The sequence below is a fragment of the Synchiropus splendidus genome, chromosome 13 (genome assembly GCF_027744825.2).
Source record: "Synchiropus splendidus isolate RoL2022-P1 chromosome 13, RoL_Sspl_1.0, whole genome shotgun sequence".
NCBI lineage: Eukaryota > Metazoa > Chordata > Actinopteri > Syngnathiformes > Callionymidae > Synchiropus > Synchiropus splendidus.
Window position 1 is genome coordinate 6922287 of NC_071346.1, and position 16457 is coordinate 6938743.

At 41.4% G+C, this 16457-nt stretch overlaps 2 protein-coding genes and 1 long non-coding RNA gene across 3 annotated transcripts in view; all 3 read right to left on the bottom strand.

Moving 5' to 3' along the window:
* LOC128769273 (myomegalin-like) overlaps positions 1–10092 on the bottom strand; it is a 30609-nt gene extending 20517 nt beyond the window's left edge. The window contains exons 1-6 of the mRNA XM_053882845.1: positions 9850–10092; positions 7631–7677; positions 7486–7553; positions 5270–5380; positions 816–892; positions 73–196 (exon numbers count right to left, since the gene is read on the bottom strand). Coding sequence (XP_053738820.1) covers positions 73–196; positions 816–892; positions 5270–5380; positions 7486–7553; positions 7631–7677; positions 9850–9884 — 462 coding nt within the window. The 5' untranslated portion in view covers positions 9885–10092. The remainder of the gene's footprint in view (positions 1–72; positions 197–815; positions 893–5269; positions 5381–7485; positions 7554–7630; positions 7678–9849) is intronic.
* A 210-nt stretch (positions 10093–10302) lies between these two features.
* Positions 10303–12041, bottom strand: LOC128769896 (uncharacterized). The gene is made up of 2 exons (XM_053883959.1): positions 11518–12041; positions 10303–11436 (listed from the first exon to the last, which is right to left on the bottom strand). The coding sequence occupies exons 1-2, from the start codon at positions 11720–11722 to the stop codon at positions 11201–11203; spliced, it is 441 nt and encodes a 146-aa protein (XP_053739934.1). The 5' UTR covers positions 11723–12041; the 3' UTR covers positions 10303–11200.
* Positions 12042–12564: 523 nt separating this feature from the next.
* LOC128769774 (uncharacterized) lies at positions 12565–15566 on the bottom strand. The gene is made up of 4 exons (XR_008416426.1): positions 15114–15566; positions 14739–14907; positions 14609–14644; positions 12565–13115 (listed from the first exon to the last, which is right to left on the bottom strand). It is a non-coding gene; the product is annotated as an uncharacterized LOC128769774 (long non-coding RNA).
* Positions 15567–16457: the final 891 nt, after the last annotated feature.

Consider the following 16457-nt stretch of genomic DNA (forward strand, 5'->3'; position numbering starts at 1 on the left):
AGATGAAGGTGTAATGTGAAAAGATGACTCACGAACAGTATGTGTAACAGCTGAGCGTGTGGGCACACGAACCTCCTGCAGAAGCTGAATCTTGGTCTCCAGCACTTGCTGCATGTGGTCAATTTCCTGCTGTCTCTCCTGACACCGTCTCTGCAGCTCGGCCTCATTGTGAGTGCTCAAGCTCTCGGCTGTTGTGCTGTTGGGGGTGAAAAACACTGAATAATATACTGAACACATCCAATACCAATGGAATAATTGAATGTTTCATGATATAGATGTTTTATTTTGACAAAATGAAAGACTTTTTCTCTGTTTAACCCAACATTCTTCGTGCCCCAACTCATCCAGCAACTGTGAGTCAGTCACCAGAATTCCTGCTCCCAGAATGGCAGACGCCGCTCTGTCGCCGGGAGTCCTCTTCTGGACCTCCGCTCCTTCACGTTTTTAACTCTCTTCGCCACATGCATCAGCTCAAATAACTGGGATATTTTGAACCGGTCAGTCAGCGTGACACAGATATGTCGGGCCGCGTTAGACAAATGAGGAAACAGTCTTTATAAGCAGCAGACAAGAGCGTAAAGCATCTATAGACAGCTGAGGCGTCGCCCTCGGAAATAGAAGATCATCTAGCCGTCTTTACTTATGGTGATGGATTCATATTGATGCTGCATTTAACACCATGTCACCAGAATTCACTTGCTCGTGTTTTTTTTTTTCAATGGGAGTGATCCGATACTTGTATATATTAGTACTTAAATGTGATGTTTGAATTCACTTGAACCCATTCATCCATGAGAATACATCATGTCACTCACAGGGCTTTGTCCAGCAGCTGCTGCTTCTCCTGGAGCTCCTGCTTCAAGCTCTCTACTTCCACCTTCAGCTCGATGTTCTGCAAAAAGGGACATATCAACAATGACCGCTGGAATATATTTCAGTACACTGTTCTGTTTAGACTATTTTCTTCTCCAATACTGTTGTCATGATTCAACCTTGCAGTGGAAACAACGTCTCAACAAAAACATTTATGAGTACAAGCACACCACTTGGGCCTATGTTTTTCCAGGAGTATATAACTGTGGTATATTTAGAGTGTCAATACCCCTGGGGTCAAAGACAAAACTCCACAGGTTGTTTACTCGCTGGGGCCACAGCATGGATGTCACTTCACCATTCAGGAGCAACAAATGAGCCGGGAGCCTTAACAGCAGCTCATTCTTTCCATTCCGACCTCAGACTTCGATGCGAGAACAGCCAGTCAGAATCAGTGCCAGGCTCTGATCTATCACCCGCTCTTATTGGCATTATCACTCGCATCAGCACTGCCAAGGTCCAGGTCTCCTCGCCAAAAAAGGTGACCGGTCAACTTGTACTTTGCTTTTGACTTAGCTAAACACTACTTCCACATGAATTAGGAAACACATCTAGAATTAATGGACATTAGCATTGTATTTGAGTGTTAAAAAAACGTAAAAGTCGCTGTTATATTTTTCTTTATGAATTATTATTATGGTCCCTCTCATATCAATGGTATGTAGAATAAGAACAGAGCAGCCCAATACAGTCGGTAGATGTTTTTTTATGCTGTTTGGGGCGGAGCCTGGTGAGCGGATCACTTTAGGTCGGTCATTTGAAAAAATTGTATTTTATTATCTGTCAAAAACTCAACTGGAGAAAATATGTTTAACATAGAATAACACATAAAATCTTTGTAACCTCATACATTTCTTCAAAATAAAGCCTGCCCTGTACATGAGGCAAAAGTGGCACTACAATCCAGGTGAGAGGGCTTTTAATCGAGTATGGAACTACAGCATTAACAATATGCTTGAAACCATTCAGATATACAAGAGAATGTTTGAATCAAAAGCAGCATCTGCAGTCATTCTTTACGTTATACCTCTGCGGTAAATCCCAAAACCAAAACAATTAACATGACATACAGAAAACAGGACACAACTGAAGTCCAATTGCACCTCCTTCAAACCAACTGCATATCAAAATGCTATTTTTAAAATGTTTACTGAGTCACCTAGAAATCATAACGGTATGACTCACAGAACACAAGAGACAGTTGATCCTTATGTGTCAACAAACCACTCAGGCAGCCATTTTCCCATCTGAAAAACAGCTCTATATATAGATGCCCATCACGCTGGCCCAGCTATTTTAGCCCTTGGCGGTAAGTGGACCCTCAGCAACAGGGACTCTAATGCGAGTGTCGCCCACCAGCGATCCCACACCAGCAATATGACAACTATATTAATATTATAGATTGCAGCCATTTAAAGTTACATGTGATCAGGAGACTGCATGAGCCATGGAGGTTTATGAGTAATGGACGCCTTGCTGGCAGTGGTCTGGAGTCAGTGTGCTGCCAAGGTGTCAGCAAAAAAAAAGAGGATGGCAGTCAACTTGACCGGATACGATTCCTCTCTGTCCCAGGTGCACACTCCAGTCATAGGTTGCAAAAATTAAGTGACTACAGTTGTCAAGGATCCAGTTTACTGTCCCAAAATGTGGTGCAGGAAATTATACTGAATTCAACCACAAAACTGGAATTTGTTTGACGGTTGAGGACAGAGAGACAGTGAGTTATAGATACAAACAAGAATAATAACTATATAATGCGTTATTCACTATCATGTTATTATGAGAAATGAGAAATTAAAAGGTAGTGAACATTCATCGGAATAATTTAGCCAAAGGAGCCGCTTGATGGAGGTAAAAAAAACACAACTTGAAAAAGGCTTAATTTGAATATTAGCTTCAGAAACCTGATCAAAATGAATGTAGTATGTCCAAACTTCATACTAGAAGAACACACTTCCTGGTTTATCTAATTGTGAAAACTTCATTTTACCTCACAGGCTTTATATTAACGCTTTGGGCAGTCACCGAAAACAACATAAAAACACTCATTCTGAATGTGTGTGTGTATGTGAAACATGTGAAATTAGAAAACGGCTTTATCCAGGGCTGAGTAAAATGAGTCAAGAAACGTGGGTTTTAAGTTGACCTTACTTAAAATGAACTTTTGACAGCCCAAAAATGAGCATAATATACTAAATTTGAGAATATAATTGCATTTTTTTTGATGATTTTGCAACTTTTAACAGCCCCAAAATGGGTGAAATAAATCACTGAGACACGTGAAATAATATTTTGACAGTTATTTACTCAGATTTCCTGTCTATCATAGACTAAAAAAATACAAGGTTCTACTTGATGTTAGTGTTAGAGTCAAACACCAGAAACAATAAATTCATGCTTAAAACAAGATACATTATATTATAGTACATTTGAAAAGTTTTTTTTTTTAATCTTGTTTCTTATTTGCAGTGTATGCATCCAACAAGGTTCACAGTCACCGATCACTGCAGTATATGATGGACATTTCAGAGCAGCAATTGTGACTTTGGCTTTTTCACTCACTAGAATTCAGCCTTGTATTTCATAAGACATTAAAATGCCATGATCAGCATTCCATATCTTGAGCTCGTCCATCAGAAGGGGCAGACTGTCTGAAAACCCCCGACACGTGCATATTCCATGTCACCTGGACACCGACAAATACATGTGATAAACAAGTTTACACGACCTCGCTCCAAAAATAGCTCGCCGGGATCACGCACTGTGCTCGACCCAACTCTGCGTTCTGCACGCCAGCCAACACTAACAGCTCTTCAGGTGACAACTGAGGAGCAAAGACTCATCCAACAATGAGGAATTGATCTGACTGATTGATGTCCCACCACGGGGCGAGAGATTACAGAGTGCAAGGATTAAAACTCAGCCTGGGATCAGTTTACTCAATCACCGGTGGTATGCCGTGATTGGGCCGAACCCCAGAGGTGGACGAGCAACAGGATCAGATTCTCGTGAATATCAAAGGGGAGCTGATCATCGGCAGAGATTTGTAGGGGAGGGAGGAAGACAGAGTCAGGTTTTAAACTTTGGCTGACTTGCATTAAGAGAAGACAGCTGAGACCGGTCACCCTCTTGGTGCTGCTCACACAGACTTACAGGAAACTACACACAACGAAACTGAGGTTTTTAAATCCAGAAATAGCATTTCATAGCAAGCGAAACCTTGAATTTGATACACTGTACACAAGCAGTGCATGTTCTTTCAGAACATTTACAGCAGGATTAATTTGTCAGGGCTAGAAAAGACCTGTATACACATATTTTATTAATATATTTCAAGTCATATTTTTGTGTAATAAGCTCAAGCGAACAATAGATGGCAGTAACGAGACAACGTTCCTTTAAGAGAGGGAAAACGTTTGTAAATCCACATAAAATATGTTTTTCTGTAAAGTGATTCAAATGTATTGTGTGTCTATTTCCTATTTCAACCGTCCTTTTTCAGGTAATTCTGCCAACAAAAATACACACAAACAGAGATGTAATATGAAACACACACAGTAACGCTAAAAACCACAACTGCAGCTCAGTGAAATGTAATAGCTTGAAACCAAGTGAAAAGATTTTTTTTTGATAGATGCAAATCTAACCCAATTTACAGATTATTCATCTTCTACTGTTATAATAAATTAAATGGCTAAAGAAGTCATGGATTAAAGTGATAATGAAATAGGATTTCATTTTTAAATGTTAAGACAAATTTATGTATATAAGAATACAGAACATAAACTGTTGGTAAATGCCAGTAGAACAGTGTTTGATGCATGTTTTGGTAATTCGAAAGGAAACAAAAAGTAATGTAAACATCGACATATATTCAGTAACAACAGTCAGTTAGTTGCTTTCATATTATGATTCCTTAAGACTAGAAATCTTTTGGAAATACCTCCAAACCTTTGGCTCAACAGTAAAAATAAAAATGATGGAATAAGCATTGATTCAAAAGTAGGATTTTTTAAAAACCATTTTCAGAGTGCTTATTTTCCTGAGCGCTCAGTGAGACGCTCAAGTCTAAACTAATGTGTGAAAATAATTTTTAATTTTCCTTTCATAGGGGTCTGAAATAAAATGGACAGCGATTACATAATATAATAAATTGTGAACTGCAGTCACACTTTAAAAAGCTTGGCGTAAACCTCACACATGGCAGGTCGCGTCACCTCACTTAACAGCAGGACAGCTGGACCAACAAAACGTTGCAGCTGTTCAGCCAACATGCAACCTAATATCACGAGAGCGACTGTTTCAAGTCACCAATATCTTTAATTGACTGTTAGTGCGACTCTTTAAATCTCAACATTGTAACTGTGACACTGGCTCTGTTCAGTTTCGTACTCACCGTTCGATAGACATCCTCGCTGCTCTCCTCGTACTTCTGCTGTATCCTCTCCTCCAGGAAGTAGATGCGGAGCTTGAGACTGAAGTTCTCCTTCTTCAGGTCATTCAGGTGCTGTGATAAGGTACGGTACCCGTTAGACATGACCGTCACAAAGCCCCGACACTGTCCGTTATAGGTGAGAAATAGTCCTTAAAGCCTCTGTATTTACAGAGAGGATGGAGCCCATTTTAGAACAACCATCAAGTCATGTCCTTAGATGTTGGTACCAGCGTCCTCCTCATGGACCACCAGAAACAAATATTGACAAAGGGGCATCTGGATACCATGGAACACACTCACACACACACTAAAAAAGTGCAGAGAATATCTCTGCATTCATCCTGGTCACAGATGCAACCATGTCAGCTCCATAGTGAGTTCTGGGCTGGAGGGTTGGGACAGAAGCTTATTTTACTGGAAGAGACATCCCTGGAATCTCAGACAGCCAAGGGAGATGGTTGGGAGAGAGGGAGGGGGAGGGACGGAGGCTCAGGGCTCACAGGCACTTGTGATATGAAGGGGGATCTGACCCATGCACAAAATGGAAGTGTTCAAAACCATTAAAAGGACAGAGAGAAAAGACTTGAAACTTTCTTCTCCTAATTCAATTTAACAAACGGAAGCGCTATAAGTGTGTGATGTGTGAATTACATTAAAATATTGCTGGAAATCTGAAGCATTACTTTTCACACAATTACAAGTGGCAAAAAGGTTCCTCCAGGATATAATATTAAGACAATAGCTTCAAATACTTTCATTCAATAAAAAGACAGTCTGTCTGTCTGAAGACAATTACAATGAAACTGATGTTACTTTTCTATATTTTTGTTGAGTAAAAACAAAGGTTTAAGCAGAGTTTGCGGGACAAAACTGAAAATTCAATATGTCTCTATTAATTTTAAAGAACATTATTATTAATTTTTAAATAAAAAATACAGTTAACTATTCCACACGTGTTGCAATTGATTTTTTAAAGGTACCTAAACCATAGCTGTGGCTCAGCTCATCTCAGATGATCAGGAAGTAGCTAAATGAAACTAGAGACCTGGACGTTCTGTGTCCACCACGCTATTAATAGAAGGATGTCGTGGCTGACAAACAGAGCAGTGAATCCCTCCACAAACCTCTGGGAAGGGCTTCAACACTAGGAACTAACCCACGTCTAATTTGCATACCATCTCTTCCACAAGCAGAGAATGAAAATCAAACTGCTCAGGCCTTCTCAATGAATGACGCTGAACTAACAAGTACAATTATGTCATCCGTTTCTCTCCCACGTACGTCCATTTAAGTGTCCAGTTACATGCTGCTGCTAAATAATTCAGGGTAAAGACCTTCCAGGCGCCAAACTCTGTCCACAAATAACATTAGGGATGACATCATGAGTAGCTGTGAGTGTTTTTAACGCTGAACATGATACTATTCCTCAGGCAAAGACAGAAGAGGGTGCGTGTCGGTGTTGGAGTATTTGTGTACGTTGGAATATCTGCTGCAGAAGTGACACATGCTGCACAGGGCAGCAGCAAGAGGCTTTCGTGACAGATGGAATCACCTCCTGCTTATGGTGAGTTGTTTATGATCGTTTTATCTCTTGACTGGGCTTCTACTTGCTGTATAGTATTTGTGAAGCTCTGGCTAGACACTTGCGTGACTGGATGTGACCGATCCAGTGAGAACACTTGAGTATTTATACTGTATATTTTGGAATGACATTTATCCGAGTCCGTTCTTCTCGCGTTTTACTCCCATCTAGTGGTCAGACAAAGAACAACTTGCAGATTGCGTTCACTCAACATAGATACATTAGACAAAAAAACATATTTACATAGTTGTAGCTAAAGATACGGCACACACTTCCTGGCATTTCTGTCAGCAATTTATTAATAGAATAAAATAGAGAATAAGAATAAGAATAAGAATAAGAATAAGAATAAGAATAAGAATAAGAATAAGAATAAGAATAAGAATAAGAATAAGAATAAGAATAAGAATAAGAATAAGAATAAGAATAAGAATAAGAATAAGATAAGAATAAGAATAAGAATAAGAATAAGAATTGCCAGTTCATTTTAGCACATTTTCATTTGCGTTCACTCACAGGTGACATCACAAACTGCTCCCTATCCCCAGCCAGGGCCAGCAAGCTTACTATTAGTTGCACAAACAAGCGCCCTCACCTGTTCAAACTGCTTGAGTGTGTGAGGCTGAAGAGGAGGAGAGTTGTCCGGCTCATCGCTGCACAAATCTGAGGCAGCAAAAGAACAAAACCGTAGAAATGAGGCTGGGTATTTTTAATGGTGCGCTTTAAAAATAAGTTCCTACCTGTCATGTGACTTGTGTTTTTCGCAGAAGCTTCCTCTTCGACAGCCCTGTGAAGAGCCAGACATGTTAACATCAAGTCAAAACAAAAGCACTTAAGGAGATCAGTGACTGCCCAGATCTAATTTGCACCTCTGTGGGGAATTGGAAGAGGGTAAAGAGGGAATCTCAGCTGGAAACATTTGGAGGGACATTTGGCATCAGACACTGGGGATTCATTTATTGGTGGGGCAATAAAAGAAAAAACCTGAGTGACCAAAGTAGCTCCACTCCCGCACACTCACAGCCCACACTCTCATTCCTGTCTCTCTTTAGTCAACTCCTCTGACAGCTGAAAATGTAAAGACATTAGCTGCATTCCACGTGTCGTCAATGCAACTCTCACCCAGCTTTTGTTTTGGGCTAAAAATGCAAGCATATTTGTTGTAATCGTACAAATAACAGCGATGAATGTCCTGGTATGTGGGTGGGATTGCAACCAAAGCTGCATCACGACTCACATTTGCAAAGCCAAACAGGACTCATTGAGCGCTTGTCTTCTTAAATCTGGCTGGTATGCATGAGGGATCTTTGAACTCCACACTGCCATATGAAACCATATAAAATCAACATTAGAATCAGGTGAGAGAGGGTCAACATGCGCAAATGGAACTGGACAAGGCAGGAAATGGAGAGAGGCTATCGTCTAACTGATAAAAGATCTCCTTGCATAGGTGCCATAGTTGCTTTCCATTGAAAGTGAAACAGAGTTTATATAAATTAAATACACTTGAAATGGAAGACAAACATATGATTCATTTAAAACATAAAAAATATTAAGCAGCTATTCAAAATTTGGTTGGGCACCTCCCTAAAAACATTTACTATTGCTCACAAATCAAACAAACCCTGCTCCACTTTAAGGTTGCATAAACAGTCAAGAAAACTTGACAACATTGAATATAGACTCATGCATCCTGAGGGAAAACTAATATCGAGCACTGTAAGTGCAGAACAATTTTGAATTCTCACCAACAAAGGCTTCACATGGGTCATGTCAACACATGACTGGACTTTTAGCTGATATTTCACACTCAAATAACCATCAAATTACATCGGTGTAGTTGTTTTTCTTCAGTAGTTTTGTTTCAAAAACATCTCACTCATACCATTACTGACATCTTTGAGTCAAAACAACCACCAACGACCAAACCATCCATTCACTCTAGCGTCATCCGTTCCCTTGTGTACCTATTTATCCGATCACCAACCAGATAAACAATGTGATATTTCATCAAACTATCAGGTTGAATATACTGCATGATCACTACATTCTATTTAGTACCTTTGTACAGAAACAATGAGGTGTCCAAGCCTGAATTCAGAGCTAAATGTTTAGACTGGAATACAATTTATCTAAATTTCACTTGAAAATATGCCTCAAAACACAAAAATATTGAAGCCATATCGCATAAAGAAAAAGTAAATAAACTTCTATAAAGCTAATGAGGTTCAATTTATGCTGCAAAAAGTTATCAAATGTCGACTCATACATTATACACGACGTGCAGCTATTAGCATTTAGCTTTGCAGCTATTAGCTCTTAGCTTAGCAGCAAAATTCAGTGAACTAAAAGCTTTGTTATGGTTTGTCTTTCTTATTCAGGAATTCCTCGAATATTGAGCATATTCAAACACTATATCGGATATAACACGTTTTATAATGGTGACCGCATCAAAGCTAATAGAGGGCCAAAAATAGCCCACGAGCCAGACTTTGGACGGGACGAGGGAGATAATAGGGACCTTTAAAGTGATTTTACAGCCCAAGAATTTAAACACGTTGAGTCATATGTTGATTTGTTTGGTTTGTTCGACACATATTGTGAAAATAAACCCGCTCAAAAGACGTAAACTGCTCACGCTAATAGACAAAATGTACAGATATGAAAGGGAAATATACGCTACAATACCCTTTAATACTGCGACAATGACACCACATTACTGTACGCAACTGTGGACGCGGTGAAACACATTGTTTTTTCAGCCGATAGTGGAGCTATCCAGGACAGTTCTGCGCTAGTGGCCTCAATAACTCACGCGGGCCCGTCACGTACTGTAGCACCGCGGTGACAAAGACGCGCGGGTTCATCTTTTAAAAGCCTAATAAGATGGTTAAACGGCTCCAGTGTGCGGTGAATCCGCGGCCAACCCGCACACAGGAGCTTCACATCCCCGTCTCACCTCGCACTCTCCGGCGGCGACGAGCTCCACTCCATGAAGACCGCAGCTCCGTCAGTCAGCAGACACCCACCCCGGTCATCCAGAGGCTCGCGCCCGACCCTCCATCCTTCGCTGGCCCGAGAGAAATCACAGGAACACGCTGGTCTCTTCCGCTACGTAGGTGCGAGATGATGAAGGAGGAAGACACCAGAGCGGCCCCATGCCACACCAGAGACCCCTGCTGTCGGAGTGGCGGACGGCTCCTGTCGTCACCGTGAAGACAAAGATCTGAAGCTGCGCTCACATTAAACGCTGTGTGACGCTTGGATCAATGATCTTAACGCATGTATTTTTTATTTATATTTACACGCATCCTAAAATGAAATAAAAAAAAAACCACTAATAATAAATCAACTTTATAATAAACACAGTGTGAACTGTTTATTGTGCTTCACATATTCACACCGTCATTGCTGCTTATTCCAAATATGAGTCTGAGCAAATGTGAATATTATTGATGATATATCTGAGGTAAATCTCAAGAAGTGGATCAGACAGACAAGAGCTCATCTGCTTTATCGCAGCCAACTGATGAAACACTAGGTTTGGTCAATGATTGAAGGAGCGGGAGTCCAGAAACGTGCAGCTCAGATGGTGTAACAGTCGCAGCATTTCGAGATTAGCTAATCTCGTTTCAGATAGTCGTGAGAGAATGTGGGATTAGAGGGGCGACATTAATGGGATTATGTCATTGTTTGCTTTAGCTGTCGGTAGCAGCACGCGAATGTGTTAAAAGTTAATCCTGTTAAAGACACCACGAGGAACCGATGGTTAATCCCGAATTAGATTAACCACAAACCATATATATTTTTAAAATAAATTTTCATTTTTTTGCTGATAACCACATTGCCAGATAAATGGCCTTAAACATGAAGGGTTAATATCTTTATGTTGTTAATTTTGGTGTTGTTTATTATGTATGGGCCGTTGTATTCTGTCCTCTGCAAAACAAGCCTTGGTTATATATGTCCTGTAAGTATGTTATATACATGTCATATACATGTACTATGTCTAAAATGAATAGATATTAGAAGATATTAGAAAAAAAAAACAGTACTGACACATTGTAATTGTAATGACAAATATTGGTCGCTAGATGTCCCCACAAGACCATTCTTACAACACATCACTTGTTTCAGTTCTACTAATAATAACAAAAGTAGATAAAAAATAACTTTTTTGCACGTTTCAGGCTCATGAAATGGAACCAAATAAAGAATTAAATCAAAATACATTGAAATTCCGTAAAAGAAAATGAATAAATAAAGATAAAACATGGCTGCGACAGGTCATTTTTTTGATGCGTAATGTGTCAAGTCCTCCTCCCGAAGACCACTTTTGGTGCGGTCCTGGATCCACAAGGTTCTGTAGAGATGAACCAGATAGCAGGGGTCTTCACTAAGTCCTTGTCGGCCATTTTTTTCTCCTCAGCTCGGGCCATCTCCTCCAGCTCTGGGGATGTCTCAGGACACCAGTCCACCATGAACTTGTCCTTGGCCTCACAGTAGTTCACCACCACCTCCTCTGGCTGGGCTCCAAACAGCCAGTCTAGGAAACATCAGTCCATCAATAGCGGGGCCGTACCAAGCATCTCTTTTAATATAGAATGGGTTTAGTGCAGTCACTGACCTGCAAAGTCATGGATGAGGTCCTTGATGAGGTGTCCGATGATGGCGTACAGGACCCCCAGTACGATGAAGACGGCCATGAGCAGGTAGAGGGCATAGGTGGGCAGGTGGATGGCGTCCCTGGCTGGAGGTATGTAGCTCTCAAACAACACCGTCCCATCCTCCTCCTTGTAACGGACCTTCAGTGTGTCCAGTGGAACATCCATCGCCGAATGAAAATCTTAAAACCTTATGAAGCACTAGGCTACCTCGGGACATGCCCCTAATCCAGACAATAACCAGCAAAGCTCCCCTCCCATCGGAAACATGCAGGATAGCTTTAAATAAAGCGCCCAACTTGGCTCAAAGATATTCTCTTTGAATCCCACTGAGATGTTCCACTACAACTGAGGGTCCATTCAAATTAGTTTTCCGTGGTTATCTGCAGGTAGAGTGACGCAGATATAAGACAGATAATCTGGAGCCGATTGTCCACAAGGATGATGTTGTCGTGCAGCATTATGATCCAACACCATGTCAACATCCTCCTGCAAGTGTTGATGGAGCAGCTGCCACAGGCTTTTAAGTGAATTGGTGACAAAGCATTTTAGACCTGAAATAATGATTTTCTGGTTTATTAATTTATCATTATCATTCATCATTCTGAATATTGTCATTCTGTAAAGATGAAAAAAATCCTTGTTTTTTTATTGTCTACTACTACTACTACTACTACTAATAATAATAATAATAATATATATTTTTATGTAAGAATTCCAACATTGTTTTTTATTAGTTCATTTTTTTCCTTTTTTTTAAACCAATATTAATAGCCAGGAACTGACTCTATAATTCATGACAGAAGTATATGTTGTGGTTAATATTATGTTATATTGACGCCTTAATAGAACTGTTTATGACCCTCATACTTGCTGCACCAACCCCTTCATCCATCCCTCCATCCATCCATCCATCCAGTAATCCCTGCTGCTCACACTAAGGCAGCAGGCCCTGACACATGCAGACATTAGAGAGGGTTTTATGGATTAATGAAGACGCAGCAGAACACTGTGTATTAACAAGCTGTTTACTGGAGAGAAGCTCGGATTAACACCAACACAGAGGTTTTGGAGCAACACAAACAACGTTACATCAGGTTGGAGAAGGCAGCAAAGTGTCTCCATCTAACCTCTCTTTAATTTGAATCTTCACAGGAATCACAAGCTTAGATAGTAAAACGGCAAAAATATAATTGAACATATTACTCAGTTAAACTAGTATTAAGTGCATGATGAAGACGCTACATTTCCAAATGCAACAGCTGAAAAGCAGATGTTGGAAAAGCTCAGAGAGATGTTGCACAGGAGGATGGAGAGCAAGCGAACGTTACACTATGAGCAGACGTCCTTCTCTCTCCTGGCAAGAGCGAAGTGATAGCACTTTTCAGAGGAGGTGGAGGCGAGGACTGGTCTGCTGTGTCACTCAGCTGGTATCCTGGAAGCAACCCGCCTCTCTCCACCACCAGCTCCAGTCCTTCCATCACTTTAGCTGGAAGATCCTCGATGACTTCTCCATCTTCCTCCGCATGTTCGTTCATCGGTTTGGGGCCAAAAATCCAGTCTGAGGGGAAAACACCATTGTTTTCACCATTAAGTATAATCCATCTTCACACTTCCTCTCAAGTTCTGGTCTGTGTTATATGCCTCATGAACGGTTACGACCTTTAATCTCTTCACTAGTTTCATCGTATAGATTCCTAAAATTCCTACAGCCATTGAGCTTACAGTATATTGGAATCTCACGAATCAAGTTTGACCCTTGCCTTGAGTTTGGTTTTAACAAGGCTTCTGCGGCTGATGGATATTTCTAGATCTGTGCTCTGTTATTCTCAGTTAATCACATTTTAATATTTTGATTTAAGTAAAGTTAAATCTGTGCGCAGAAGCTTAAACTTCAGGGTAGAAGTGCTCCATCCTGAAGTTTTTTTTACACGTAAACCTTCCATCCACCATCTCATTCGGTCATCATGGATGTTATATATATATATATATATATATATATATATATATATATATATATATATATATATATATATAAAACACACAAGTCAGGGAGGTGAGGAACAATGGAGGAAATGTCCACATACACCCACAGGAGGAGAGCCAGAGGTAGGTTTCAGCAGGGCGTTTACCTGCAAAGTCATGCATGAGATCTTTGATCAGGTGACCCACTATGGCGTAAGTAGCCGCTACAACCAACACCACCCCGATAAGGACATAGACTACGTTGTTTGGGAGGGTTATGGCGTCTCTTGCCGGGGGCATGTAGTCCAGGTAAAACACCTCGTCTTTCCTCTTGGTAATCTGGAGCAGGTCTCTTTGTTTAACCACCAACTGGGTGAGGTTCCAGCGCAAAGCTCGCCCCCGATTCATGCCTCACCTGCTTAGGTGGAGAAGAGTTATTGACCGTGCACAACTCTTCCAAGAATGATGGGAGAATGAAGTGGTGCCGTGAGGATGGTTTCAATGATGGAGCTAGTGAGATTACATCTCAGGAATATAGAACTCAGGAGCATAGGGTTGAGCAGGACTTGCTAATCTTTTGTCTAGACTGAAAGCTCAGGCTCCTTCTGCTTCTTCTCTGAAGGTTCAAATTTTCGTCTGCGCAAGGAGAGAAGTGAATATGGGACAGACAGAGTTAATAGGATTGACTGTGACCGAAGAATATCAGCTTTCCATCTGCAGGGATTAGAGATATAGGGAAGAGAGGTGGACAGTAATACTCCAAAGAAGCTTATACTCCTCACAGTTGCATATAAATAAAGTATGGACATTTCAATAAAGCCAGCCTTCTACTGGCATTAATAGATAAATATAGCGGTATAGCGCAGTTTTATATTCATCTCAAGTCCTATAAACGCTGGACTTTTTTAACCCAGCAATGTATTGTCATGGCAAATTTCAGCTCCATCAATGAGAAGGTGGTGATAAAAAAGTGTGCTGTTGTTATTCTCAGGAGTGGGGAAAGTAAAAAGCATTCAATAAGAACTGGCTTTGAAATAGAAAATAAATGAATCAAGGTTGCTTCAGCAGGGATGAATGAAAGTATCTTACCTTGTTTAAGTGGATTATCAGCTGATAATGATGACTCTGGAAACAAACACAAGCAGGTTGAGGATTTACTCTAGTTGTGGATCACCCTCAAATATAAACATTTTCTTCCATCATTCAGTCCAGTTCTTACATTCAACTGCGGCGCTATCCTCGCTTTTTCTCTGCGCCACGTTCAGCTGGTAAAAGCGTTTGGCGATAAACTTCCATTCCATGATGGTGACGGTCACGCCGGCCAGGAGAGTGAACCAAGAGACCGGGTGCAGACCCCAGTAGAAGACAAACGCCATGCTCCAAAGAGGCTGGAAATAAAGAAGAAGGCGCCGGTGAAATCTGAAAGGATGGAGGGACGGGATCAAGCAGGGGGGGAGGTCACTGCGGCTTGTTCTTTTGTAATCCATGATGGGATTTTGGTGACACTTCACCACCACCACGGACACGGATTTAAACTGAGTCAGCATCTTACATGACCTGGAGAAAGTTTGACTGACACATTTTGGTACATTACCTGATGAAATGGTTCCAGTCCAAGCTCAAGAAATAATATAAACGTTTAAAAAAAGAAGTTCTACAGATGTTCCTCAGAAGGTTTCATTAACAAGCAAAACTGTTGAGCAAAAAAATAGAAGAAAAACAAAAAGCCACTTATTCAGTCCTCCATTTTGGCTCCTTCAGGCTGGACTGACCACCTTCTTGGGTTTGTCTTCCGGCTCCTGCAGCCACTTGTAGTAGGCATCTCCCAACACGAAGGTCCAGTAGATGATGGTCAGAGAGGTGTTCACGGTCACAATGGCAATAATTAAAGGGTGATACATCGTGGCAGACTCTTTAAAACAATGGCGCAGACTTCAAAAATGCAGGTCCCGTGTGTGGACAGAAGCCTGTAAGCACTGGTCTCCTCCTGGACTCCCCACCCCTCTTTGCTTTGCGCCGCTCTCTTTCCACTGGCCACTAAGTTTCTGTGGCAACAGGAGCGTAATCCTGCTCAGCCGCTTTGTTACAGAAGATAACGTTGCATTAGATGAAGATGATACCATCACACAAGGCAAGCAGTTGAAGTGCTTTATCTAAATATGACCCACAACTTCACGTTTACTTGAGATGTAATCCACAGTCTAATCCAGACTGAAGACATCTCCAGGCGGGATTTATTCTTATATTAAACTTGACAGATGGCACAGATGCCTGGGGACACATACGGTTAAAGTCGAACCCTGTCGCATGCATCACTTTTCTGGGATGGCGATGCACTGTAATTTCACAGAATATTAAGAGGTCTCACATTCCTGGTGCAGCCACAACCACCTGGAGCTCAATGCCCAGAAGACAGTGGAGATGGTCACAGACTTCAGGAGAGTAACAGCTCCTCTGTCCCCTCTCATGTTGGCTGGTTCACCCATTCCTATTGTAGACTCCTTCTGCTTCCTAGGACCCACCATCACTGATGACCTCAAATGGGAGCCAACCATCAGGTCCCTCATCAGGAAGGCCCAGCAGAGAGTGTTCTTCTTGAGACAGCTACGAAAACTACGACTGCCGACGAAGTTGCTGGTGGAGTTCTACACAGCCATCACCCAGTCCATCCTCTCCTCCTCCGTCACTGTCTGGTAGAACAGCGCCATCTCCAGGGACAAGAGCAGACTGCAGCTGAGAAGGTGACGGGTTGCAGCCTGCCACCTCTTCAGGACCTGTATGTCTCCAGGACCCAGAGACGTGCAAGTCGGATCAGAGCCGACCCTTCTCCCCCGGTCATGGACTGTTTGTTCCTCTTCCCTCTGGCAGGAGGCTACGGTCCATCCAGACCGGATCCTCCAGTCACAGGAACAGCCTTTATTGTTTATTTTATTTAATT

Coding starts and splice junctions, on each gene's coding strand:
- LOC128769896 (XM_053883959.1), bottom strand. CDS start 11,722: ATGGATGTTCCACTGGACACACTGAAGGTCCGTTACAAGGAGGAGGAT. Junction 11,437..11,517: donor CCTCATCCATGACTTTGCAG/GTCAGTGACTGC, acceptor GATGTTTCCTAG/ACTGGCTGTTTGGAGCCCAG.